The following is a 24,672-nucleotide window of genomic DNA, read 5'->3' as shown; positions in this document are numbered from 1 at the left end:
CCTACATTAGTCAGCTGTTGCTGCCTAACAAATGATCCCTGAATTTAGGGGCTTAACCCTAAATCAGTTATTCTTTCTGACAGCCTATGTGGGTCAGGAATCCAGACAGGCACAGTGGCTCCCAGTCGGTGGGTGGTGCTGGAGAGAGCCCTATCCGCCTGCTCCCAGCACACAGCCCCTCGCCCTTCTGCCAGCCCTTCCAGTCCCCTCCAAGGTAGGCCCTGGAAGTAAGCCCGCTACCTGGTCTCCCCAACCCAGGACACCAGGAGGCATGGGGAGCCCTGACCAGAAACACGCACGGGTGTACTGGTCTTGAACCTGGAGAGGGTCACGAGGCCTTCTTGAAAGGTGCCTTCAAAGTGCCTTCAGGGGCTGCACCGGATGTTGCCCTACCTTCCCCACTACACACCCTAGCTTAACAGCCCCCCTTCCCGCTCTGGAGGCCCCGCCCCCTCAGGCCCCGCCCCTTCCGCGTGCGATCATGGTGGTGCTGAAGGGCGTCCCCGCGCTCCTGTCCCCGGAGCTGCTTTTCGCCCTGGCGCGGATGGGACACGGAGACTCCATCGGTGAGTGGACAGGGGACAGAGCCTCGGGATCGGAGCGCCCCTGCTCCGGGCACAAGTCGGGGGAGGAGCCTTGGGGTGGGGGTAGGAACTCTCCGCAGGAGTCCTGGACCATACTGTCCCCATGCCCCGAAGAGTTGGATCCTAAGGTGGGGGCATTGCTTTGGCTGCCCTGTCCCTCCTCAGGGTAGGATCCCACCCCTCCCATGAGGCTCCAGCGGGCCCAGGCTCCAGCCCAGGCTTTGGTGGGCCCCAGGCGATCACTGGGACAGGTGGCCCTTGGCCGGGGCAGGGCTATGTCAGGGCAGGGCAGGTCCCTCCCACAGCCCAAGTATAAAGAAGCGGGGAGGTGCCTGACGGCCATCGTCCCCTCTCCAGCCTCAGGCCCTGTGTGCTGCTCATACTCCAGGCCCCTGCCCAGGTGGTCATATCCGCGCGCGTGCGTGTGTGCGTGTGTGGCTGTTTCTCTTTTCCTGGGGTGGTGGGTGGGATTCAGGGTGGAGGCTGTGGGTCCAAGCTCTGCCCTCATCCTGGTAACACCTGCAGTTTCTCCTACACCTGGTAACTCCCTCTCCTGCCTGGCCTTGGATTTCCCACCCCTCCCCACTCCCTGCTGGGTGGGGGTGGGGAGGCAGTGGGCATGGTCTAAAGTGTGCCATCAGTTACCCCACTGCCTTCGTCCACCCATTCAACCGACCTTCTGGGATGCCTAACCCAGCTGGCTGTTCAGTTCTTGCAGACGTGAACTTCCCCACCTCCTCCATCTGCAAGTGTGGCCCAGAGGAGATCCGTGCTGATGGTGAGCATGCCACCCTCTGCAGGGTGGGTTGGGGAGGGTGAGCAGTGGTCCTGGCTCCAGCTCTCCAGGCGTTACAGCTCGGCCCCTACATCCAGCCATTCCCCGGGCACCCATCAGTAACCCATGTGCCAGGACCCTCAAGATACTCTCTGCAGCCCCCAGCAGTGACCTATTTCAGACACCACTTGGTGACTTGAAAATGGGAAAATGGAGGCTAGGCACCTTGTTGGCTGACTGAGCAGTGATCCCCCTCCACCTCCAGATCAGGTCAGGTGTTCAGCCTTTAACCTGATGTAAAAATCCCAATATTGCCCTGGCTGGTTTGGCTCAGCGGTTATAGCATCGGCCTATGGTCCAGAGAGACCCAGGTTCGGTTCCTGCTAGGGGCACGTACCTCGGTTGCAGTTTGTCCCTGGCCCTGGTTGGGTTGTGCAGGTGGCAGCCACTCAATGTGCCCCTTTCACATTGATGTTTCTCTCTCCCTTCCTCCCACTCTATCTGAACAAAATATCGAAAAATGTCGGGTGAGGATAAAAAATAAAGATAAAATTAAATTTAAAAATCCCAATACTGGTGACCTCACAGGCTCCAGGTGTCCACATGCTCAAAGACTCTCTGGCCCTCACAGGTGGATAGGAGGTGAGGCTGGGAGGGACCTGGCTCAAGGTTATGGTAGGAGCAAAGTCAGCAGTACTGAGAGTAAGGGGGCCATGAGGTGAGGACCCCATCCTGATCCAGTGGCCTTGGCTACCACTCCCCACTCAGGGAGCTAACCAGCCATGCCTGGGCCAGGTGACCCCAAGGAGGGTGGGGCAAGGTGGGCCGTGGGAAAAGCCTGAATGCTGGGATACAAGGAGTGTTCAAGTAAACCACAAGTCACACACACTGCTCATTAGTGGAGGCAGGCAATTAGGATTCAGAGTCAAACAGGCAGAAAAGTCTAATCATGTAGATTTGCAGGAAAAAGGGCAGAAGAAAATGCACTTCGATGGTACACAGAGTTTTCTTTAGTGGGAAAATTACAGCCAGTTCTTTCCATCGGCTCCTGTATTTCCCAGTTTTATCAAGTGTGTGTTGCTTCAGTAATCAGAAGCCCACCTCATGGGAAAGCTCGGGCCTCGGGGCCAAGTGGGACAAGTTTGGGGGCCTGGGGCAAGAGAGTCCTCTTCCCAAACCCCACTGTCCTTGTCACGGGCTAACGGTGGCAACTCTGGGACTCTGGGGTCAAGGAGATAGCCGGGCACCCCTCCTGGTAGACAGGTGTTTGAGGTTACCACCAACAACCTGCATGGTACAGAGTGAAAGGGATGGTCAGGGCTGGACCAGTGCCAGGGGAGGTAGCCAGGGCGAGTAGACACCAGTGTGACTTTGATGAGTGTCACCAGATGGGCAGCAATTGCCTGTGGCCCCGCTGTCCTGGACCCAAGCCTGTCCTTGCTGGTTTAGTGAGGCCCAGTGTGAAAGGAGTGGCCAGGCCCGGCTGCTGGATGGTGCTGCGGGCAGCTGGGCAGGAGGCTGGAGTCTGAGCGAGCACTCTACCCTCAGGCCTGGGCATCCCACAGCTCCTGGAGGCCGTGCTGAAGTTGCTGCCACTGGACACCTATGTGGAGAGCCCGGTGAGGGCCCCTTTTCCAGACCTCAGAGGGCCCACCTGCCTTGGTTGGGGGGCATGTGTCCCCAGAGTGTTCTTACCCAATCAGAAGAACCCTAACCGTCACCCAACAAGGGGGGGCTGGAGACACCCAGGGAAGCTGGGTGGGTGGGCCACAGAGCTAACCCCTCTGTTCCAGGTTGCTGTCATGGAGTTGGTGTCCAGCGACAGGGAGAGGGGCCTCCAGACCCCGGTGTGGAGGAACTACCAGTCCATTCTCTTAGAGGCTGGCTGCTTGGTGAGCCTGCTGCCCCCACTGGGAACAGGGTTGAGACGCTCTGCACCTCCTTGGAGGCCTGGGATGAAGGAAAGATAGGCCCCAAACTCTGCCCCACAGTTGTGTGAGCGCCTATTCAGTGAAAAAGTGACCCTGCCCCCAGCCTCCTAACTCTTCCCAGGATCCTGGCCTATCTGCCTGGGGCCCTCACCCAGACCCCCACCCATCTTGTGGTCAGAGGCCTGGCCTGATTCTGTGTGTCACCCTCCACCCCATCCCACCCGGCAAGGGGTCCAGCCTGTCCTCCCAGGACCACCTGCACAGACAGGTCTTGGGCAGGACCTACCTGAAGAGAGGACACCTGGGGCTCCCATCCTGGACAGTGGCTCCATCTCAGGGGCCCCAGGCAGGTGGCCACCAAGCATAGCCTGCCCCCTGCCCCCCGCCCCCCACCCCAGTCCCTGGTCCTTGCAGGTAGGAGGCCAAGAATCCTGGGGACCCTGGCCTGAAGAACCATAGAAATGAAGCTCAGAGAGGTCATGCCTCCGGGCCCAGAAGGTTTCTGGGCAGGGTCCCTTAACCACACTGGTTTGCCTTCCAGAGCCCCCTAGCGAAGATAGAGAGGTTTGAGTTTTATCAGCAGGCCAAGAAGGCTTTTGCTGTTGTAGCAACTGGGTGAGTTCTGGCTGGATCCACTGGGTCCTGATGGGTTGACTGGGTCATTCCTCACTCCAGAGCCCCCCCCCCACCTTCTGCTCAGCCCCTGCCCCACTGAGACAGATGGGAATTGGGGAGTTGAGCTGTCCAGCAGGTGGTATGGAGCAGGGGTCTGAGCACCCTGGCCCAGCATGGTGCTCAGCTCAGCTCCTTGTGCAGGGAGACGGCCCTCTACGGAAACCTCATCCTCAAGAAGGGGGTCCTGGCCCCCGAAGCCCTGTCCTAGGCTGGTGAAAAATCAGGACCCCTGAGACCGACACCACCAGCAGGCCCTTCCCTGCCTGGCAACACCCAGACCTCACCCAGCCAGGGTTCTGGAACTGGCAGGTTCTTGGGGGACTGCTGACAGGCTGGGATTCTCTCGATCTGAAAAGTGTAATGACATCGCCCTGGCCGGTTTGGCTCAGCGGTTAGAGCATCGGCCTGCGGTCCAGAGAGACCCGGGTTCGGTTCCCGCTAAGGGCATGTATCTTGGTTGCAGTTTATCCCCGGCCCTGGTTGGTCATGCGGGTGGCAGCCACTCAATATGTACCTTTCACATCGATGTTTCTCTCTCTCTCTCTCTTCCTCTCTCTCCCTCCCACTCTATCTGAACAAAAAATGAAAAAAATGTCCTTGGGTGAGGATTAAAAAAAAAAGTGTAATGACATCAACGTTCAGTCTCAGTTTTAAACAGCGCCATTCTCACAAAGGCTTGTTTGTGCCAAGTGCAGGGAGGCTGCTGGCTCCCCAGAGGGCAGCCCCCACCTGCCCGAGATGGAGCCTCAGGTTGTAAGTAAGGCCTCCACCTCCCAGTAGGTTTTGGCCTCCTGGGTTTGAGACAAGAGCTCACAGTAGACACCCTCATGCTGGCTGCAACCCGAGGATCTAGAGACCTGGGCACCTGAGCAGGGGCCCTGGGTTGGGGGCTGTGGTGACTCAGCACATTGCAGGAGGCCTGGAGGGGTTGCAGTGGCTGCCCAGGTGGCCCTGAGTGGGGTGGGGGCTTCTACATTAGTCTTTCAAGATACAGACACTGAGGTGGTCCTTAGAAGGACACCAAGGCCCTTCCTTCAGCCCCAAAGGCGGGAGAGTAGGTGGTAGAGTCTGGTTTGGAGGCTCTGGGGGGTGATCACATGTCAGGGTGCTGGCGGGATGGGGGTGGGGTGGCCCCAATTAGAGGGCTTGAGCTGCCTGGGGTGCCAGCTGGGCCCCATGGCCATGTTCCCTCAGCCCAGTCAGCGGTTGAGTGCCTACTGAATACAAAGGAGCCTGAGCTGTCCTGGGAAATGAGGGTGGGGGTGAGGCAAAGGATGGGAGGATGAGGGCTGCCCAGGCAGAGGGCTGGCCTGAAGATGGTGCCTGTGAGGTTGTAACCGGTGAGATGCTCAGACTGGGTCTCGGTGGAAGAAATTCCCACCAGCCACTGTCCTGGACTCCAGGGTCTCTCTCTGAGATCCCTCTTCCTCTAGGTCTTCCTACAGCCATGTGAATGTGGAAGTTGGGATGACTGTGGGCTCCCAGGTCTCTGTCCATCAGGGCCTGGAGGAGGCTCCCATGTAGGGGCCGGTGTCCTGACCTCTCCGAGAGCCTGGGGGACTGGCAAACCCATTGAATGGAGATCTGGGGCTCAGCCTGGGGAAGGGACCCTGTTCTGGGCCCATCACTGCCAGGACTTAACTTCAGACCCCATGGCCACTGCTAGCCACACAAGGGCCTTTAAACAGCTTTATTGGGGTTGAATTGACACATGATAAACTACACATTTCAAGTGTACAATTAAATATATTTGGTGCCTGGCCGGTGTGGTTCAGTGGTTGAGCATCGACCCATGCTCCAAGAGGTCGTTGGTTCGATTCCAGGTCAGGGCACATGCCCAAGTTGTGGGCCAAGTCGCTAGGTGGGGCATGCAGTGGGCGGCCAGTTGATGTTCTCTGTCATTGATGTTTCTCTCTCACGCTCCCTCTCCCTTCTCTAAAATCAATAAAGGAAAAATATATATTTATATTTGGACATCTCCCTGGCTGGTGTGGCTTGGTTGGGCATTGTCCCATGCACCGAAAGGTTCCTGGGGTTGCAGGTTTGATCCCTGCTGGGGGCGTGTGCAGGAAGCAGCTGATTGATGTTTCACTCTCACATTGATGTTTCTTTCTAAAAAAATCAATAAAAAATCTTTTTAAAAAATATGTATATATTTGGATATCATCTACACTTAAGAGAGCCATGCAACACCTCTGTTACCCTGCATCTCCTGTCCCCCTACTTGGTCTGCTTTCTGTCAGAACAGGCCAGTTTGCATGATCTGGAATGTCACACGAGTGGGACAGTATGTGTTCTGTTGGCTGGCTTCTTGCACTCAGTGCTTGTTGTGGGATTGTGCATGTCGTGTGTATTGATAACATGCTTCTGCTGCTCATCAGTGGGTTTCCCATAATGTGGACGCGTGAGCTGGGTTGTGTCTGGTATGTGGCTGTTACAGATATGCTTGCTGTGACCATGCACACCCCAGTCTGGACAGAGGGCTGGGTCACAGAAGGTGGGTGTGTAACTTTTTAGGAAGCTCCCAAATTGTTTTTCCAATGTCGCTGTCCTAGTTGACATCACCACCACAGGGAGTGAAAGTTCTTGACCCCTCCTCGTCCTGACAGCTCTGGGTGCTCATCTGTCTTTTCTGTCAGCTGCGCTGGTGCATGGGCAGGTGCTGGTGTCCCCTCCAGTTTTTATTGGCGTTACCTGCTGATTATTGATGTTGAGCATCTTCTCATGGGCTTATTTGCCTTCCATCTGTTTTCTTTGGTGTCATGAATACTCAGTCTCCTGCCCATTTTGTATTGGCACCAGGACCTTTAATGAATCTGGTCACCAATAATAATGTATGTGTGTGGGGTGTCCCACACCACAAGCAATTCTGGTACACCAGCTGGGCTACCCTTCAACTCAACTGACCATCTACCTCAGGGGTGTGGAACCTTTTTTTTCTGTCAAGGGCCATTTGGATATTTATAACATTCTCAAACCATACAAAATTATCAACTTAAAAATTAGCCTTCTATATTTGGTCAGGCTAATTTGGTGAGACGTGATGTTCACTGGAATTGCTTTCACCAGCCTTATATGGCCTGGGGGCCAGACATTCCCCACCCTGATCTACCTGAAGATGGCGTTAGACCCCACAGGTTCAGGGCTCAGTCCCACAAGACTGTCCCCCAGCCCTACCTTCAGACTCCAGCCACAAGTCTAGGTTGGAGGGTCCTGTGACCGCCTCCTCAGAGTGGTTGCCAGAGTGGTTCAGAGAACTCAGAAACATTTTATTTACTAGATCACCAGTTTACCATAAAAGGATATAACCAGAAACAGCCAGATGGAAGAGATGCATAGGCAAGGTCTGGGGAAATGTCATAGAGCCTCCATGTCATCTCTGGGAGTACAACTCCCCCCAAATCTCCATGTGTTCACCAATCTGGAAGCTCTTCGAACCCTGTCCTTTTGGGTTTTTATAGAGGCTTCATTATATGGGCATGATTGAATTCTTAGCCATGGTGATTGATTGCACCTCCAGCCCCTCTCCCCTCCCCTGAGGTAGGGGGTGGGACTAGCAAACTTATACAGATGACTATAATTTAAAAATAAATAAAAAAGACAGTAACAAGTGCTGATGAGAGGGTGGAGAAACTGGAGCCTCATACCTTGTTGGTGGGAATGTACCGTGGTGCAGCCAGTTTGGAAGAAAGTTTAGCATTTTCTAGCAACTCCACTCCTAGGTACCTACCCGAGAGAACCGAAAGGCTGTGTCCACACAAGGACTGCAAGAAAGTCCACAGCAACACTAACAGACAAAACCAACAGCCCGGCTGGAGTGGCTCAGCGCATTGAGTGTGGTCCATTGACTAAGATATCCCGGTTTGATTCCCCCTCAGGGCACATGCCCAGGTTGCAGGCTGGCTCCCCAGTGGGGAGGCGTGCAGGAGGCGGCCCATCAATGGTTCTCTCTCACATGGATATTTCTATTTTTCCCTTCCTCTCTAAAACATCATTAAAAACATTAAAAAGAAAAATCTGACAGTCCAGAGGCCTGTGTGGATGGATGGATAAATGGGGCACATCCCAAAGGGACGCTATTCAACAGCAAAAGGGGTGGAGCACTGATAGAGCTGCTGCCACTGCTGGCTTCCAGATGTGAGCTGGGCTGAGTCCTTGGGGGGCGGGGGTCAGGTCTGCCTTGAGGCTCACCAAACACCTGCTGAGCGCCTTCTTGCGCACACAAGGCTGGCGCTGGGGCACAACAGTGACCAAGAATGACTGGCTTGCGCAAGGAAAGCTAACAGCCAGGAGCTTTAGACCTGAAACATAAGAAGGAGGCCCTCCTCCGAGTGGGCGAGGGCCAAACCCAGCTGTGCTTCAACCCAGTTGACCAAAGGGGGAAGGAGGGAAAGTCTGAGAGCCCGGATATGCCCAGGCACAGGAGTAGTCAGGGGTCAGCTGGCCAGGGTACCTGTCCCCTGCAGTGAGGTGTGTGTGTGAGTCTGAGGGGATGTGAGGCTGTAAGGCCCTAGTGCAGCTCCGGTTGGGGGCTGGCGCCGGGCTCCCCTCCCCCAGCCTGCGTCTCCTCGGCAACAGCAGCCTCGGTCTGGGGCTCGGCCCCTCCCCCGCCCCACCCCGGCTGCGGCTGCGAAGCGTCTGGAACCGCATCCTCGTCCGGAGACCGCATCCTGCCGCAGCAGCCCGTTGGAGCCGCCTGTGAGCCATTTCCACATTTATCCCTGTGGAGCCGGGGGGGGGGGGGGGGGCGAGAGTGTGCAGGTGCGTGTGCAAGGGGAGTGTAGGGGGGGGTCACTGCGGTGGACCCGATGGCGGGCAGGCCGAGACCTTGGGGTCTCTGCTGACCCGAGTAGGGCTGCTGTCCCCAGGCCTCCCGGACGTCCGCTACCCCTCTGCGGGGCGAACTGCTGCCTGGACCTTCCAGAAGGGCCGAGGTGTCCGGCCTTGCACACATCCCCCGTCCTCAGTAGAGTGGGGGAGCTGGGTGGGATTAGGGCTGCTGGACATCACCCTTCCCCATGGTGACTGCAGCCCCCTCCCCGTGAGCCGACTCCACCCCTGCAGGTCTGAGAGAGCCTGCGAGAGCTGGGCATCCTGAGATGAGGAGGAGGTGCCCATTCCAGGACCCCCCTCTGCCTGTGTGTCGGGGAGTAGGGTGAGGGTAGAAGGGGTTGGCAGGAAGGGCATCGCACCACCGCAGTGAAAAACGTTCCAGGCATCCGGAGGTGGGGTGGGGAAGGCTGAGTGGCAGGTTGGAAGCCTGGAGCCGGGAGAGGGGCATTTCTCAGAACCACCTGCCGCACGCAGGCTCCGGATGCCGGGCCACAGGTGACTGGTACGTGAGAAGCTGAAGCTGGCTGCAGCCCCGGGCCTTCCCACCCGCCCCGCTGTCCTGGGCCTCTCCTGGTTGGGCTGCTAGCCCGCAGTCAACCTGCCCTTGAAGCAGGAGCCAAACCCTGCAGGGGGAGGGGCAGGAGGGTACCTGAGGGAAAGGGGGCTGGGGGAGGGGGGTATCTGCTGGGTTTCAGCAAAGACTGCAGGCCCCTTGCGCTCCGCAGTTGTACGTTCGACACGTGCCAGTGCGCACTGGCGCGCACCTCGCCTGACGCAGCATCCCGGGGGGGGGGGGGGGGGTGCGAAAGCGAATCTGTGACGTGCCCTGCATCCGAGCTTCGTGAGCTATCAACTAAGGGTCCGTGTCCCCCCCTCCCCAATCCATCCATCCATCAGTACAGGATTGCCGCTCATTCTGTACCCCCTCCCCAAGCCTCGGTGAAGAGGCCTGCACCGCCTGCCGCCCGGGGAGCCAACTGCGGGTGGGGAGCAGGTGACCCGCTGGAGAAGACACAAGTACAACGCAGGGTGGGGGGCGAGTGGCGGGCGGGAGGAGTAGGGACGACCTCCTCCCCCGTTTCATGGAGTTCTGTGTCTGTCATGTGAATGAGCTCAGCCTTCCCACTGGGTCGCGTGACAGCGGAGGAGAAGCATGTTGGCGGGAGGGGGGAGGGGGGACGGGGCAGGGAAAGATCCTTCATGCAGCCCAGCCTCCCCCCCAGCATTCCAACCCGGGCACGAGGGTCTGGAACTAGACGCGGAAGGTCCAGAGGACCCCAAATAACTACTTTTCTGCACGAAGACGAGGCTTCTTAGGTTCACCTCCATTGCCATAGAAACCCGCGACGATGTAACGTGGACGTCATGCTGCGTGGAGGAGTTGGACCTTACTTTCGGCTCAAAAGGGACCGACCTCAGAAGCCGAGCTCCTTATGGGGATGGGGCGGGCGGAGACTGTCTTCCAGCGGGCATGGCCACCAGTCTGAGACTGACCGCGCTCAATTCTGTAAACCACAGGCCGGGTTTTGGGGCCGGCCCGTGAAGGCGTCCAGTCTCCTCCTGGGTAGCGCACCTCTCCCTCCCCCCTCCCTCCCCTCAAGCCCTGGGCACTTGCTGCCCCCACCTCCCCCGGCCCCTTCCTCTGCAGTCTCCCGTCGGTCCCTTCTCGACAGGAGCTCTATTTTCTTCCTCGAACTGGACGCCTTTATATTTATATTCTGATGGCTCGGTGACCACCTCTGCCTCGCCGAGCGCAGATGTCGTCTGCATCGTCAGCGTGAAGAATGCCCGCCCGCCTGGGCCCGGAGCCGAGGTGCCCGCGCGCCCTTATAGGCTAAGCGCCGGCCAGGCCCCGCCTCCCCTCGGGAAGAGCCCCGCCCCTAGCCTGGGGGTGGGAGTGGCGGGCTCTATGTAGATCCGTCGGGTCATGGAGCCAGGCAAACACATCAAGGATGAGACCTAGGAGGACCCTCCTCCCCAGAGGGCCGGTAGTCCACGATGGGGGCGGCTCCTCTCTCTACCCAGCCGGCGCTTCCAGTCCGTGTTGCAGTGGCCATTCCTGACTGCCCGCGCCCCACCCAACCCCTACACATGCCCCGCACAGCCCTAGACTCCCTGCCCTGCGCCAGCCACACTCTGCCCTGCCTCTATCTGCCACTCTGCCTGGGCAGGTCTCCTCCTCTGTTCCCACGCCGCCTGCCCACATCTGGAACCCACTGGGGCATAAGAGGATGGTCACCTGAGGGTCGGTGGGTACCGACCTCTGGTGGAGCAGTTACAGGGAGAACGGTTGGGGATGGTGAGGTCACCTTAGGACTGGAGTTTGGGGGTTGAGAGGCACAGCAGTCTTCACAGCGGGGTGCAGACAGTGGAGAGGGAGGAGACATTTTCAGAGGCCATTGGCATCCTTGGGTTGTGGTAACAATTTACCACAACTGGGTGGCTTGAAACAACAGACGTTTATTCTTTCAGGGATCTGGAGGCCAAAAGTTGGAAATCAAGGTGTTGGCAGAGCCATGCTCTCTTTGAGGCTCCTGCCTCTTCCAGCCTCTCATGGCCCTGTTGTCCCTTGGCTTGTGGCTGCACCACTCCAATTCTGCCTTGGTCTTCACATGGCTTCCTCCCTGGGTGTCTGTCCAAATGTCTTCCTTCTTATAAGGAAGGACACCAGTCATTGGATCAGGACCCATGGTAATCCAGTGTGACCCCATCTTAACTTTATTATATCTAGGGGTCAGGACTTGGACAGAGCTTGTGAACCCACAATAAGCTCTTTGTCATTTTCAGGTTGCAAATACCTTCTTGGTTTCTGTTCCCATTCTTTGAAGGCTATGGTTTGGTGGGCAAAAATTTGTTAACTTTTTTTTTTTATGGTACGTGCCCCTAGCAGGAACCGAACCCAGGACTCTCTGGTCCGCAGGCTAACGCTCCAACTGCTGAGCCAAACCGGCCAGGGCAAAATTTTTTTACTTTAATGCAGTCCTTTTATCAATATTTCCTTTATGGTTAGTGCTTATTTATCATATTGAAGAACTTGTTTCCTCCCTGAGACCAGAAAAACATTGTGTATTGTCTTCAAGACATTTTTCCAACTCAGGCTGATTTATTGAGAGTAGATTTCTGTGTGTGGTGTGAGGTAGGGATTGGGTTTGGGGTTTTCCACATGGACATGTGTTTATCAGAAGGTGGCCATCCCCCTTGCTTTGCAGTCACATCTCTGTCATAAATCAGTGGTCCTCATGTGTAGGGTTTGTCACCGTGGTCTTTGTCTACCACATCAGTACCACACAGCTTAATCCCACTGCTGTATAATAAGCTGGGCACCTGGCACGAATCCCCCTTGTCCTTCTCAAGATGTCAGATGTGTTCTTGTTCCTCTGACTTTCATATCAAATTACAGTGCTTGTCAAGATCACACAAAAAATTCTGTTGGAATTTTAATTGGTACTTATTGATTCCACAGATACATTTTATTTATTTATTTATTTATTTATTTATTTATTTTTGTTCAGATAGAGCGGGAGGGAGAGAGAGGAAGAGAGAGAGAGAAACATTGACGTGAAAGGGACACATCTAGTGGCTGCCACACTGCAACCAAGGTACATGCCCTTAGTGGGAACCGAACCTGGGTCTCTCGGGACCGCAGGCCGATGCTCTAACCACTGAGCCAAACTGGCCAGGGCCCACAGGTACATTTTAAGGGGAACTGATATTTTAAAACATGGAAACTTCCAAAATCTATGACCATATCTTTCTCTATTTACTTAAGGAATTTAGGTCTTATGTGGTCTCAGTAATAATGTTTTGACTGAGTTTTCCATGGTTTTCTGCACGGAGGTCCTCTTCATCTCATTAGACCTATTCCTGAGCACTTGCCATTTCTGATACTGTTTAAGGGATCTTTTGGGGAAAAAAAAAGTATTTTCTAATTTTTTATTACTGATATATAGAAGTATTATTGATCTCTGAATAACTTAAGTCCATCAACTTGCTGAACTCACTTTTCAATCTTCGTAATTTACTTGTAGATTCTCTTGGATTTTCTATTCACAAGAGATATTTTATCTGTGAATAACGCGGGTATGACCTTCTCTTATCCAATCCTCTCTTCTTTCTTTTTCCTGCTCCACAGCGTGGCTAAGTCTTCTAGAACCATGATTTACAGAACTCATAGTAAAGGGCCTTTTTGTCTCCATCCTGATCTTAAAGGCAAAGCTTCCATCATTCACACTCAGTAAGGATTGGTACAGGGATCTCTATGGTTGACCTTTATCAGGTTAAGAAAGTTGCCTTCTGTGCTAATAGATTTTAAAACAGCAAACCAATGTTGAACCTTATCAAATACTTTTTCAGCTACTACTGAAATAGATGAGATGATTTGTCTTTTTTATTCTGTTCATAAGGTGAAAAATACTTATCACTTTTCAGATATTAAACTAAATTTTATTTCCAGAATACACCCCACCTTTCATGATGTGTTATTGTTTTCTATCTTGCTGGATTCTGTTTGCTTGCATTTCATGTGGGGCCTTTGCACTGATGATCAGGGGAGGGATTGCTGCCATGTCCCCTCCCACATTGTCCTTGTCAAGTTTTGAGATCAAAGTTAGGTTGGCCTCACCAGCTATTCCTTCATTCTTTTCTCTGGAAGAGTTTTGTATGAAATTTGCATTATTTCCTCCTTACATGATTGGTAGAATTCAGTGGTGATGCTGTCTGGGCCTGGAATTTTTTTGATTGAGTATATTTTGTTTTTCTACTTTTTCAGTTTGGAAGTGATGTGCTGTGTTCCTTTTCTCCTAGCAGTTGGCCTAGAGGTGAAATAGTCATGACCTCCCCAGTCTTAGGGGAACCTTCACCCTCCTCTGGGCCATGCGGGCCCCTCCACCATCTCCCCACTCATCCTCCTGACTCTTGGCTCTTGTTGGGGATGCCCGCTTTCCAGGTAGCCCAGCCCTGTGTACACCATTGCTACCCTGTTCTGTCCATGTAGCATTTGGTTTACTCGCCCACATCCTCTTCTGTAGCTCTCGTTACTTCCTGCATCTCCAGGAAGGTTGCCAGTTAAAACACAGGATGCCCAGTTAAATTTGAATTTCAAATAGACAACGAAGAACTTCTTAGAGTCAGTATGTCCTATGTTGCAAATTGCATGGGATGTACTTACACTTTAAAAAAAAAAAAAACATTCGTTTTGTCTGAAATTCAAATTTGACCTGGTGTCCTGTATTTTTATTTGCTAAGTCTGGCCACCTCAAGCTTCTATCAGGGATTGTTTTCTGTTGACTGGAATCGCTGCCCTCAAATGGTTGGCAAGTGGAAGACTGTCACCATTGTATATCTGGACAGTCGCTGGTCTGCGGTGCCATCTCCTGCATGGCTGTGAGGCCCAGAGGCCAGGAAAGGACTAGAAGCCTGTGGCTGGACTCAGCTAGGTTTGTCCTGGCCACCCATGGCCCATCCCAGCTCTGTATGAGGAACATTGGGGCTAGCCTTCTCTGGACCCTCTCTGTCCTAAGCCAGCTGGGGTGGACATCTGCTAGGTGGCCAGTAGGCAGTGACCTCGTGTCTGCCTCTGGACAGGACAAGGCCCACCGTACATCATGGTGAAGCTGGGCTGCAGCTTCTCTGGGAAGCTGGGCAGAGACCCCGGAGACCAGGATGGGGCTACCATGGACTTCGTCCCTCTGATCAGTCCCCTGGATGTCAGCCAGCTCCAGCCACCGTTCTCTGACCAGGTGAGGGGCCTGGGCCAGTGGGGGGTCCTTCTCAGCCTGCACTGGGAGCAAAGGGGTGTGGCCTCCTCCAATGTGCAGGAGAGCAGGCGGAGGAAGGGCCACAGGGGCAGAAACCCCAGGGCCACATACAATCTGCTCCCTCGTCACCCAGAGCCATTCCTCATCTGTCAATGGGTAACCTGGCCACAGGTGACTGAAAATTTGTGTACTATCTAGAACATGGCCCCAGCCCATGGTGCTGCCCAAAGGGGGCTCAGCAAGCAAAATTCCCACCCTCCCCTGCTGGGCACACTGTGTCTTGGATCAAGCCTGAGATGGGGTCCCAGGACAAGTGGCTGGTGGAGGGAGAGCTTTGAGCAGGAATCTGTGAGAAGCAGAGCTCAGCGTAGCCCTACCTGATCCCATGTGCGCTCCGGAGTATGAGTGGCCCCAAGACTGTCCTACCTGGAGCAAGGAGGTGGCCATCTGTATCCCAGTCCATCAGCTACTGGCTGGGAGCCATGAGGACAGCCCCCCGCCCCCACCTCAGGCATTGGCTGAGGGCAGTTCTCCAGTGATCCGGGCTTCTGCTGTATCTACTACAGTTCTGGACCCATTTCTCAGCGGGTACCATGGGTTAGTCCTTGTCCCTAGGGAACACCCAGAGCATGGAACTGCACCTGCCTGTGTCCCTGTGCCCCTGTGCCCCTGTGCCCTCTGTGGGCCCTCAATACTCTGGGAGCCAGAAAAGAAGTCAGGGCTGACACCCTGGAAGAGGAGATCAAGGGAAGCTGCTGGTGGGGAGAGCTGGCACCCTTAGAACTGGAGGTAGTCAGCAGATGGAGGGGCTCTGGCCATGGCCTGGCCAGGCCTCATAGCTACCATGCAGACTTGCAGTATCCACTTTCCTTTGGCCTCAGCTTATAGTCACTGGATCCCAGCTATGTACTAGATAGTCCCAGCACATGGTCAGCACCTGTACCACTGCCGGGCAGCTAAGGCCAGGCCCCCTCCTCCCCAGTCCCCTCAGCTCAGCGTCCTTTTGGGTCATCTCTTTGCACAGGTGGTCATCAAGACCCAGACGGAATACGGGCTGTCCTCTGCGGACCCAGTGAAGAAGTTCCCGGACCTGGAGGCCCAGAAGCTGGCCTGCACCAACCCAGAGGAAGGACGTGGGGTAACGGAGCCCTTTCCATCCAGTGCTGCAGTGGGGGAGTCAGTCCCATGGGGGGCCAGATCAGGGTCCAGGTGCTGAGACAGCCACAGGCTGTGAGCGCCCAGGGCTGGGCCCGGTAGGCTGGCACCCCTCGCTCAGGCTCCTGTTGTCAGGAAAGTTGGACAGGAAGCATCCGTGCAGAGGCAGGGTGGAGTGGGGAATAAGGATGTTTTCTTAGGGGTGGGGTTGCTGAGGGACTTGGGGCTGAGCAGCACCAGGCTGACCTGTGGCTGTACAGTGAGTGACAGCCACTGTGGGCAGTTTGCTTGAGCACTGTGTAACTGTCTTCCCAGCAGGTCATTGGTCTCTTCCCTAGTGACTTGGTTTTCTACATACTATGGAAAGTCACTTTTCCTGCTATATGCTCTGGCAAATATTTTCTCCCACCCTTTTTTATTTATCTCTTAACTTTACTAATGATGATTTTTCTCATTTTTCCCTGTACTATTTCTAAAGGCTTTCATTTTTTAGCAGTAAAACCTGCCCCTATCCCCTATTGTTTCTGAGATGGAAGCGCACGCCCCCACCAGAGGCGAGTGGGGTGGGGGTGGGGTCTCAGCTGTGTGCCAGGGGCACCCTGAGGGCTGCCCCAGGAGTCCAGGCTGGGTTCAGTGCCCCTCTCCCACACTGGGTTCCTCTGCTTCCCCCCACCTGCAGATGCCCACAGCACGTATGATCGCCTTTGTCATGGCGCTCATGGGCTGCGTTCTGATCATGTACAAGGCCATCTGGTATGACCAGTTCACCTGCCCAGATGGCTTCCTGCTGCGGGTAAGGCAGGCAAGCTTGGGTCTAGGGTGGGAGGGGCCCTGGGGGGTCTCCTGTGGAAGCCTGGGGATGGGTGCCCCCCGGTGAGCCCAGGGCCCGTCCCACTCCTGTGGAAACATGATTTCCAAAGCTCTTTGTGTTCCCGTAACCGCCCCAGAACATATTCAAATACTCTTTTGGAAAATTAAAAGAAAAGGTGTTTTAGTGAGAGGCTTGATCTTCCTGTGAGTTAGAAGTAAGTGAAACCTAAGGTAGAAGGTGCAGCGGACAGAGGTGAGCTGGACAATCAGTTCTTCCCCGTTCGGCACCTGCTCTGTGCCAGAGGTGCCCTGGGGGGTTCCCGGTCACTTCCTCGCTGACTCGTAGTATTGTAATATGGCATTAACATTTTCTCCATAGTTGGCAAATACTTTCTCCCTTCTCTTTTTTCTCTCTTAACTTTAGTAAGTATTTAGATCATTTTTAGTGTATTTTTCTAAAGCCTTTAATTTTTCAGTAGTGCAATTTGCTCCATTCACCCTAACTCCAGTGTTTCTGGGATGGAAGTGCTCCCCCCACCCACAGGGGCCTGGGAGGCCTTGCTATATTTCCCAGGGGTTCCCTGTTAAGACCCCTCACTCGCTGGGATTCCCTTGGGTGTCCTCTGGGTAAGGGCTGGGCTGGGCTGAGTGTACTCATGGAGCCCCTCCCTTTCACACCCTCGTTCTGGGAGGGGTTGACTCTCCATGGATCCCCCACTTCTGAGTTGCTTGAAATTACGGCAGAAACAAATGTATTTAGGGTCATTCGTGTGCAGTATTATCGAACTGCTCAAAAGCAGAAGGGACAGGAAATCCTATAGGTCACGGCCCTTCTCTCCTGTGGCACACAAATGTGGCTTCCACTTCGTGGTCGATGCCACTGACGAGAGTTCGCCCTTGGCACACCTGAGCCCAGGGGCAGCGCTGCCGCCCCTCCCGGCGCCAGACCCTCGGGCCCGCCCTGCCCTGACCCGCCCCTCTCACAGCATAAGATGTGCACCCCGCTGACCCTGGAGATGTACTACGCGGAGATGGACCCCGAGCGCCACCGCAGCATCCTGGCGGCCATCGGCGCCTACCCGCTGAGCCGCAAGCAAGGCACCGAGCCGCCGGCGGCCTGGAGGCAGGGCCACCGCGCCGCCAAGGAGGGGCCCAAGGAGGGGCCCAAGGAGGGGCCCAAGGCGTCCACCCAGGCGGGCGCGGGCACCACCACCGAGCCCCCGGGGAAGCCCACCGCTCACGCCGAGGAGGCGGCGCTGAAGGCAGAGGGGAGCGCTCCGCCCCCTGCCCGGGCCCCGCAGTGACGGCCTCCGCGCCGCAGCCGGTAGGTGAGCCGGGGACACTCCAGCCAGGCCACCACTCAGAGCCGCAGACCCTCCTCCCCGCACCACCCCGCCCCCGCCAGCCTTACCCAGGGGTGCTGTCCCTCCCGCGCCAGGGTGCCCGAGGGGCGTGGGGGGCGGGCTCAGGTGGACCGGGGCAGGAGAGCGGATTCCCCACGAAAGTGGGCGGTCTCACCCCTCCTCCTGTCTCACCCCTCGGCTCTTCGTAGCGTTCCCCGCCCTCAGAACCTGTGACCGACCCGCCAGACGCTGTCCCGCCACGTGGTCGTGCCCCTGTCCCCAGAACCCCGCTGACACCCACCGCCCAGAGCCTCTAGCTCCATTGCTTTTCTCTAAGTAAAGATTCACATCCACCTGGTCTGCTGTCTATCCTGAGCATCCTCCATCTCGCCGGCCTTTTCCTGCCCCCCCCAACCCCATGTGGGTGAGCCCTTGCCTCGTGTTCCCACGGCCCAAGGGACCACTGAAGAATGGGGTGGGGCAGTCAGTTGAGCACGCGGTTTACACAGGGAGGAAGAGGGGGCCACTGTGCGGTGGGTCCAGGGGCCAAAGCCACCTGTGCACTGGGCCTTGTCTTTTCTCAGAGGCTATAGTACAATCACGTCACCTGCACCTGGGGCAGCCTCCAGGTATGGGGTCCACCCCTGACTGCCCCCAACCCCGCACCCAGCCCTGTCACCACCGTCCACCTGACAGACATCTGAATGCCCCGGCTCTGGGCAGCACCCACAGATTCCTGTTCCGAGCTGTGCCCCCAGCCTCATAGCCTGCAGGCATGAGTGACCCAATGAGGAAAGGAGCACATTCAGATCTGAGGGGCGCCGAGGTCCTCCCGGAGGGGATGGGGATAAGACCATCCCTTGGGCCTGGAGGCCCCACACTGCCCATTGCCTTCAGGGGAGGTGGGAGGTCTGAGGGGCCCGTGGACTCCTGGAGCTGTCAAGAGTGTCCTCACCCATCCAGGCAGCTCTCACCCAGGGCAGCCCCCACCCCACACCCCTCTGCCTCTGGCTGTGGACATCTCTAGGTATGTCCCAACCTGGGTGGGCCAGACCTGTGTCCCCCTCTCCCCCAGCACCTCTGATGACTTTGATCTTGGGCCCAGACATGCCACATGGCAGGAGGTGAGCTCAGGCCTTGGGACTCAGGGCTGGGTTTGGAGGTGGGGTGACAGAGCCTTGGGAGCTCATGCAGCCAGAGAAAATGGCAGGAGGCAGGACAGGCCTGCGTTCCGCACACTGTGCAGTGGCAGATGCCAGTGCCCAACAGTGTGGGTGAGCACACCACACATGGGTCAGGGTGACTGAGAGAGCCCCCTCAGCCCCAGTGTGGAGCCCCATGACTTGGATGAGAACCCAGGGTGGTCTCGGTGGTATCCAGGAACCGCTCTAGAGCCAGAGCCAGTTGGTCAGGAGTCCAACCCAGAGCTGGGTGCTGGGCCTGGGGGTTAAGGGCTGGTGGCTGGGGAACACCCTCCAGGCCTAGGTGGCAAGGTGTGTGGAGGGGGTTCTGGGAAGCTTAGGAACAGTCCGCAGTGCCTAGGAAGTAGGGTATGAGGGAAACCATGGCACAAGGAGGCGAGGTGGGCAGTGGGGTGGGAGCAAATTTGGAGGTGTGAGGAGGAGGGTGGCACTGGGGGGTCAGCAAAGGCTTGGCCATGCAGTGTCCTTAATTGCTGGGCTCCTATCTATCCATCTATCCATCCATCCATACCTCAATCTATCCATCATTATCTGTCTAACAACTCATCTATCTATCTATCTATCTATCTATCTATCTATCTATCTACCTACCTATCTATCTATCTGAGCCAGTTGAGAGGCAGCTGCTTCTTCACCCTTAAATACCTCAACGTGGATTTCCTAAAAACAAGGGCATTTTTTTTACATCACTCGATGCAATTATCAAAATCAGAAATTTAACTTTTATACAATACTATTATCTAATCTACATACCTTATTAATATTTTGCTAATCGTCTCAATAGTGTTCTTTGTCGAAAAAGAAAAAAAGAAAAAAAAAATTCTGACCGAGGACCCAACTCAGGACCCACGTTGCATTGTCTCTTACCCCCCTTTCACCTGGGACAGCTCGGGCTGTCATGACCTGGGCAGTTCTGAAGCATATAGATACTCTGTAGACTGACCTCGACGTGTATGCTGCACTGTCACAATCAGCTGGAGAGGCTGTGTTTTAGGAAGTGCTGCTGTGTCCTCCTCAGCATCCCTGGGACACACAAGAGGTCTGGTGTCCATCACTGGAGAGGTTAACCTGAATCACTTGGCTGAGGTAGATTCTGACAGTGGTTTTACCCTGGACAGTTAACATTTTTCCTTTGTAAATTAATACACTTTTTGTGGAAAGGTGCTTTGAGACTATGTAACTATTCATTCCTCATCACACACGCCCGGCCTAGCCTCACATCCACGGCTGATCCTTATCTGAATCGCTGATACTATTTTCCAAGTGGCGACGCTATGTCCATCATTTCTTCTACACTTATTAGTTGATATTCTGTTAGTTGACTGTAAGGAACACCTTTCCCCCCCCCCCTTTATTTATTGTCATTTATTTATTTTGGTGTGACCCATAGATTCCTGTTTTATTTGGTGGTTTGACATCTGTTACTATCGTTATTTATTTTTATGTTCACTTTGTTACATATCTGGCCATGGGAGTCGTCCTTCTGACAGGTCCCCACCCTTCTGAGTGCTTCCTAAGACTGGCACAAGGATGCTGCAAGTCATCTTGTACTGCCCTGGGTGCTGGTTGTGCTGACTGCTTATAGGCACTCTCAGTGGTTAGAGCTGGGGGGGGTTTCACACTTACACACACAATCTGTATCTCCCTCCTCTCTGAAGTATATATGGGTGCATACACATGTGCATGTGTAACTCCATACACATATGTAGACAAAATGCACATAAATCTATACAGTGTATGCACACAATATCTCTATACTATATGCATATACAATATACACGAATTCATAGTAAAACTCCCAATCCCAACTCCAAACCTCAGGGTTTATTCTAATTTTCCCTTTCCGCATTGATAATGCCCTTCTTCCAAGGGAGAAACCTGGTTCCCCTTATCCTCAGTGTATTTATTTGCTCAGTCTTAGGGTGCACTGGAATTCATTTCAGAATTGGTAACCCTTAACACCACAAAGCAAGCCTACAAACTGGTTGGTGTTTGTTTCAAGATGTCTTTAATCTGAGGCTAATAGTCACATGCTGTGTTCAGAGTTATCTGGGTGTGTGTTCTTCATTCCTCTGAAATATAGAGCAGTCACATTGCTGCTTGCACTCCATTTCAGGGTCTCTCCTCCACTTCCGCTCATTTCATTCTGTTGTTTTTAGTATGTAAAACACTAACCTGGTTCCAAAAGGCAAAACTATACAAAAGGTGTCGCAGAGAATTCACCTCTCCCACCCTTTGAAGGAAAACAGTCTGATTAGTTTCTAGTCCAGCATCCTTATTTATATCATAACTTTTTGCAAAAACAAACAGGTACACATACATTTTCTTATTTCTCCTACTGCACATTTTCACTGGAGGGTTATTTTTTTCCCCACGCTGACAACCACTTCTCAAATTCCCCAGCACTGGCTGGGTGTCCTACGATTCTATTCTGACACTGACCACCCAGAGACAATGGCTCAGCCACAACACTGCCCCACTTCAGTTGCCACTCGCAAGTGTCAGGTCCTAGGCCACCACACTTCTGCCTGATTGAACTACAAATATGGGGGACCCCCCTTTAGATTCAATAACTCACTAAGGTAACTCACAGAATGCAGGAAAGCACTTATCAGCAACATTACCAGCTTGTTATAGAAGATACAGCTTGGGAATGGCCAGATGGAAGAGATGCACAGGCCAAGGGGTGGGATGGGCCACCAAGCCTCCAGCACCCCATGTGTCCACCAACCTGGAAGCTCTCCAGCTCTCCTTGTTCAAGAGTTTTCATAACCCAGTATCCAGCCCCCTCTCCAGAGAGAGGTGTCCACGTTCTCATGCATTTGGTCTTTGGGAGACAAGCACCATCCCCCAATCAGGAAACTGTTTGACAGCTTATTAGCATAAACTGCCATTATGAGTAACAAAAGACACCCCTAGCACTTCGGAAATTCAAGGATTTTAGGAGCTCTGCATTAGGAACTGGGGACAAAAGCCAAATCTATGTTATTATATCACATTCACTTAACAACATATACTAGAGATCATCTATACCAGTGCTCAGAAACTCTCCTCATTTATTTCAGGGCTGCCTAGTAGCCCATTAATAGATGTACTCTAGCCCTGGCCAGTGTGGCTCAGTTGGTTGAATGTCATCCCATGTACCAAAGAGTCTCCAGTTGGATTCCTGGTCAGGGTACAGGCCCAGGTTTTAGGTTCGATCCCCTAGGGTACCTGCAGGAGGCAACCAATCAATGTTTCTCACATAGATGTTTCTCTCTCCTTCCTTCCTCTCTCTCTCTAAAATATGAATAATAAAAAAAAATTTTTTAAGACAAAAAACAGATGCACCCTATTTACTCAACTACCTATATATGGCCTTTAGGGTGCTTACAATATTTTACAAAACAAACAATGCTACAATGAATAATTTATGCATGTTTATTTTTTTAATCTTCACCTGAGGATATGGTTTTGTGTGTGTGTGTGTGTGTGTGTGTGTGTGTGTGTATTTTTTAATTGATTGCAGAGATAGAGGAAGAAAGAAACAGAGAGAGAGAAACATCAATGTGAGAAACATCGATCTGTCTCCTGCACAGCCCCAACCTGCCCCAACCTGGGATCTAACCCGAAGCCTAGGTATGTGCTCTGACCAGGAATTGAACCTGAAACTTTTTGGTGTATAAAATGACACTCCAGCCAACTGAGCCACACTGGAAACTAAGAATATGTATTTTTATTATTGGAGATTTATTATCAGGGGCAAGTTCCTAGAAGTAGTATTGCTGGGTTAAATTTTTTAATTATAAAATTTTATAATTAAATTTAAAACCAGCTCTTCTCATGCTTTAAAAACTCAATTTAGAAACCTCTTTATAGCCTGGGCCAGTGTGGTTCAGTTGTTTGGAGCCTTTTCCCATAAACAGAACATTGTAGGTTTGATTCCCTGGTCAGGGGCCTCCAGATCCATGTAGATGTTTCTCTCTCTCTCTCTTTCCCTTCCTCTTGCTCTAAATCAATAAACACATCCTTGGATAAGGATGTAAAAAAAAAAAAGCTTATTTATAAATCCAGTAATTTTTGTTAGTGTATATCATCATTTATTCTTTAATTGATATTCTATTAACTTATACAATAGATATAATCCATTTCTCTAAAGTATGTAAGACAGTCACAGATGTGACAAGCTTGATTAATTCGATTCCCTAGGTGTTTCAAATGCTAATCATAAATGGACAGATCTGATTTTTTCGAGTGCTCTCAACATGCAATATTGCAGCTCTCCTAACCCATCTTACTTAACCTCTGAGCATTTGTATGCTATCTAATCAGACCTTACACTGAAATTCTCTCATACACTCTGAAACTAAAACCCAAGTTTACTGAGGCAAAATTTAAACAATTTCAAATTAAAACCAAATCCCAGACGCTACATCCTCGTAAGAGTTTCACGGGCTTTCAGCAGCACACAACATGAATTTGAGAGACTCCCGCAACTTCTGCGTGAGCCTCCCCAGAGGCAGAGAGAGCAGAGCTCCACCCCTTCCTGATGCCTGTCACCTGCAGGAGGGCAGGCAGTGTCCCTGCTGGCGCCCTGACAGTCCTGAGTGTGAAGAGGGTGTGGGTATGACCAGGGTCAGAGTACAGGGTGGGCCCTGCCAAGCCCCCTGCAGTCAGAGTAGGACTCCAGTTTGCTACCTAGGGGTCCTTGCAGCCTCCGGGCATCCTTTACATTTTGTCCACACTCACATTTTACAGAAACTCTTGCAAAAACTCTTTCACAAGTTAGACGCCCTGGAGTGGAACCCTGAGCCAACTTTCATCAGGTGGCATGCAGGGGTGATGGGGATGACATGCCCCCACAGGACCCCAAGCCAGCTCAGCCACCTGCCTGCAGTCCTGTCTCAGGCTTCGCCCTCAGTGGAGTCAATGCTGAGACACTGCAGTTGGTCTCATCGGTGAGGTGTGTGACATGGTCTGGGGGACCTTGAGTCCAGCTCAGAGCCTAGAGGGGTCTCTTGAAGAAGGTATAAAAGCGGTAAGGCTTCGATAGTTTCAAATAAAATGTCAAAAGTTAAAAACACAATTCTTACACGTAGAGTGTCCTAGGTCCTTGGGCTCCCTAATGAAGGACCTGATGATGATGGTCACCGGTTCAAGGAGGATGTGAGAGATGTTATGTGCTCATCAGAGAAGAGACCCTGGACCCTCAGAGGCCAAGCTGGGGACAGTGGCACAGGGGGAACATGGCCTTGGGGTCATCCTTTTATGGGTCAGACCATGTGAAACATGTGGGTCTTTTTTTTTTTTTTAATTAAATATTTTTTCTTTATTGATTTTAGAGAGAGAGGGAGGGAGAGGAAGAAATAGAAACATTAACAAGAGAGAACATTGATTGGCCGCCTCCTGCATGCCCCTCACTGGGGATCAGGCCCGCAACCTGGGCATGTGCCCCAATTGGGAATCGAACCAGCGACCTCTTGGTGCATGGGTCGACGCTCAACCACTGAGCCACACCATCCGGGCAACATGTGGGTCTTTTAGGAGCTGACCTCACCCAGCCACCTCCCTCCTGTTCCGCTTCACCACTTCCTGTTGCGTCCTCCGCCTCTTCCCAGTAAATGATAAT

At 53.4% G+C, this 24,672-nt stretch overlaps 2 protein-coding genes across 4 annotated transcripts; both read left to right on the top strand.

Moving 5' to 3' along the window:
• The first annotated feature begins 470 nt into the window (after positions 1-470).
• FUOM (fucose mutarotase) lies at positions 471-4,401 on the top strand. Of its 2 annotated transcripts, XM_036265463.1 has the most exons (6): positions 471-566; positions 1,294-1,362; positions 2,908-2,978; positions 3,153-3,251; positions 3,832-3,905; positions 4,107-4,400. In XM_036265463.1, exons 1-6 carry the CDS (start codon positions 482-484, stop codon positions 4,171-4,173), a joined length of 465 nt encoding a protein of 154 aa, XP_036121356.1. In that variant the 5' UTR covers positions 471-481; the 3' UTR covers positions 4,174-4,400. The 2 variants fall into 2 exon arrangements, with proteins under 2 accessions (XP_036121356.1, XP_036121357.1); XM_036265464.1 differs by lacking the exon at positions 3,832-3,905 and having other exon boundaries at positions 4,107-4,401.
• A 4,162-nt stretch (positions 4,402-8,563) lies between these two features.
• CALY (calcyon neuron specific vesicular protein) lies at positions 8,564-18,215 on the top strand. Of its 2 annotated transcripts, XM_036265518.1 has the most exons (6): positions 8,564-8,663; positions 14,382-14,536; positions 15,579-15,692; positions 16,389-16,502; positions 17,506-17,843; positions 18,072-18,215. In XM_036265518.1, the coding sequence occupies exons 2-5, from the start codon at positions 14,402-14,404 to the stop codon at positions 17,821-17,823; spliced, it is 681 nt and encodes a 226-aa protein (XP_036121411.1). In that variant the 5' UTR covers positions 8,564-8,663; positions 14,382-14,401; the 3' UTR covers positions 17,824-17,843; positions 18,072-18,215. The 2 variants fall into 2 exon arrangements, with proteins under 2 accessions (XP_036121411.1, XP_036121410.1); XM_036265517.1 differs by having other exon boundaries at positions 17,506-18,215.
• The last annotated feature ends 6,457 nt before the right edge of the window (positions 18,216-24,672 follow it).

Source organism: Molossus molossus, unplaced genomic scaffold (genome assembly GCF_014108415.1).
Source record: "Molossus molossus isolate mMolMol1 unplaced genomic scaffold, mMolMol1.p scaffold_m16_p_17, whole genome shotgun sequence".
NCBI lineage: Eukaryota > Metazoa > Chordata > Mammalia > Chiroptera > Molossidae > Molossus > Molossus molossus.
The sequence above is the reverse complement of the archived record's forward strand: the minus strand, read 5'-3'. Positions and strand labels throughout refer to the sequence as shown.

Coding starts and splice junctions, on each gene's coding strand:
- FUOM (XM_036265463.1), top strand. CDS start 482: ATGGTGGTGCTGAAGGGCGTCCCCGCGCTCCTGTCCCCGGAGCTGCTT. Junction 567..1,293: donor GGGACACGGAGACTCCATCG/GTGAGTGGACAG, acceptor CTGGCTGTTCAG/TTCTTGCAGACGTGAACTTC. Junction 3,906..4,106: donor TTTGCTGTTGTAGCAACTGG/GTGAGTTCTGGC, acceptor CTCCTTGTGCAG/GGAGACGGCCCTCTACGGAA.
- CALY (XM_036265518.1), top strand. CDS start 14,402: ATGGTGAAGCTGGGCTGCAGCTTCTCTGGGAAGCTGGGCAGAGACCCC. Junction 14,537..15,578: donor AGCCACCGTTCTCTGACCAG/GTGAGGGGCCTG, acceptor CTCTTTGCACAG/GTGGTCATCAAGACCCAGAC. Junction 16,503..17,505: donor CAGATGGCTTCCTGCTGCGG/GTAAGGCAGGCA, acceptor CCCCTCTCACAG/CATAAGATGTGCACCCCGCT.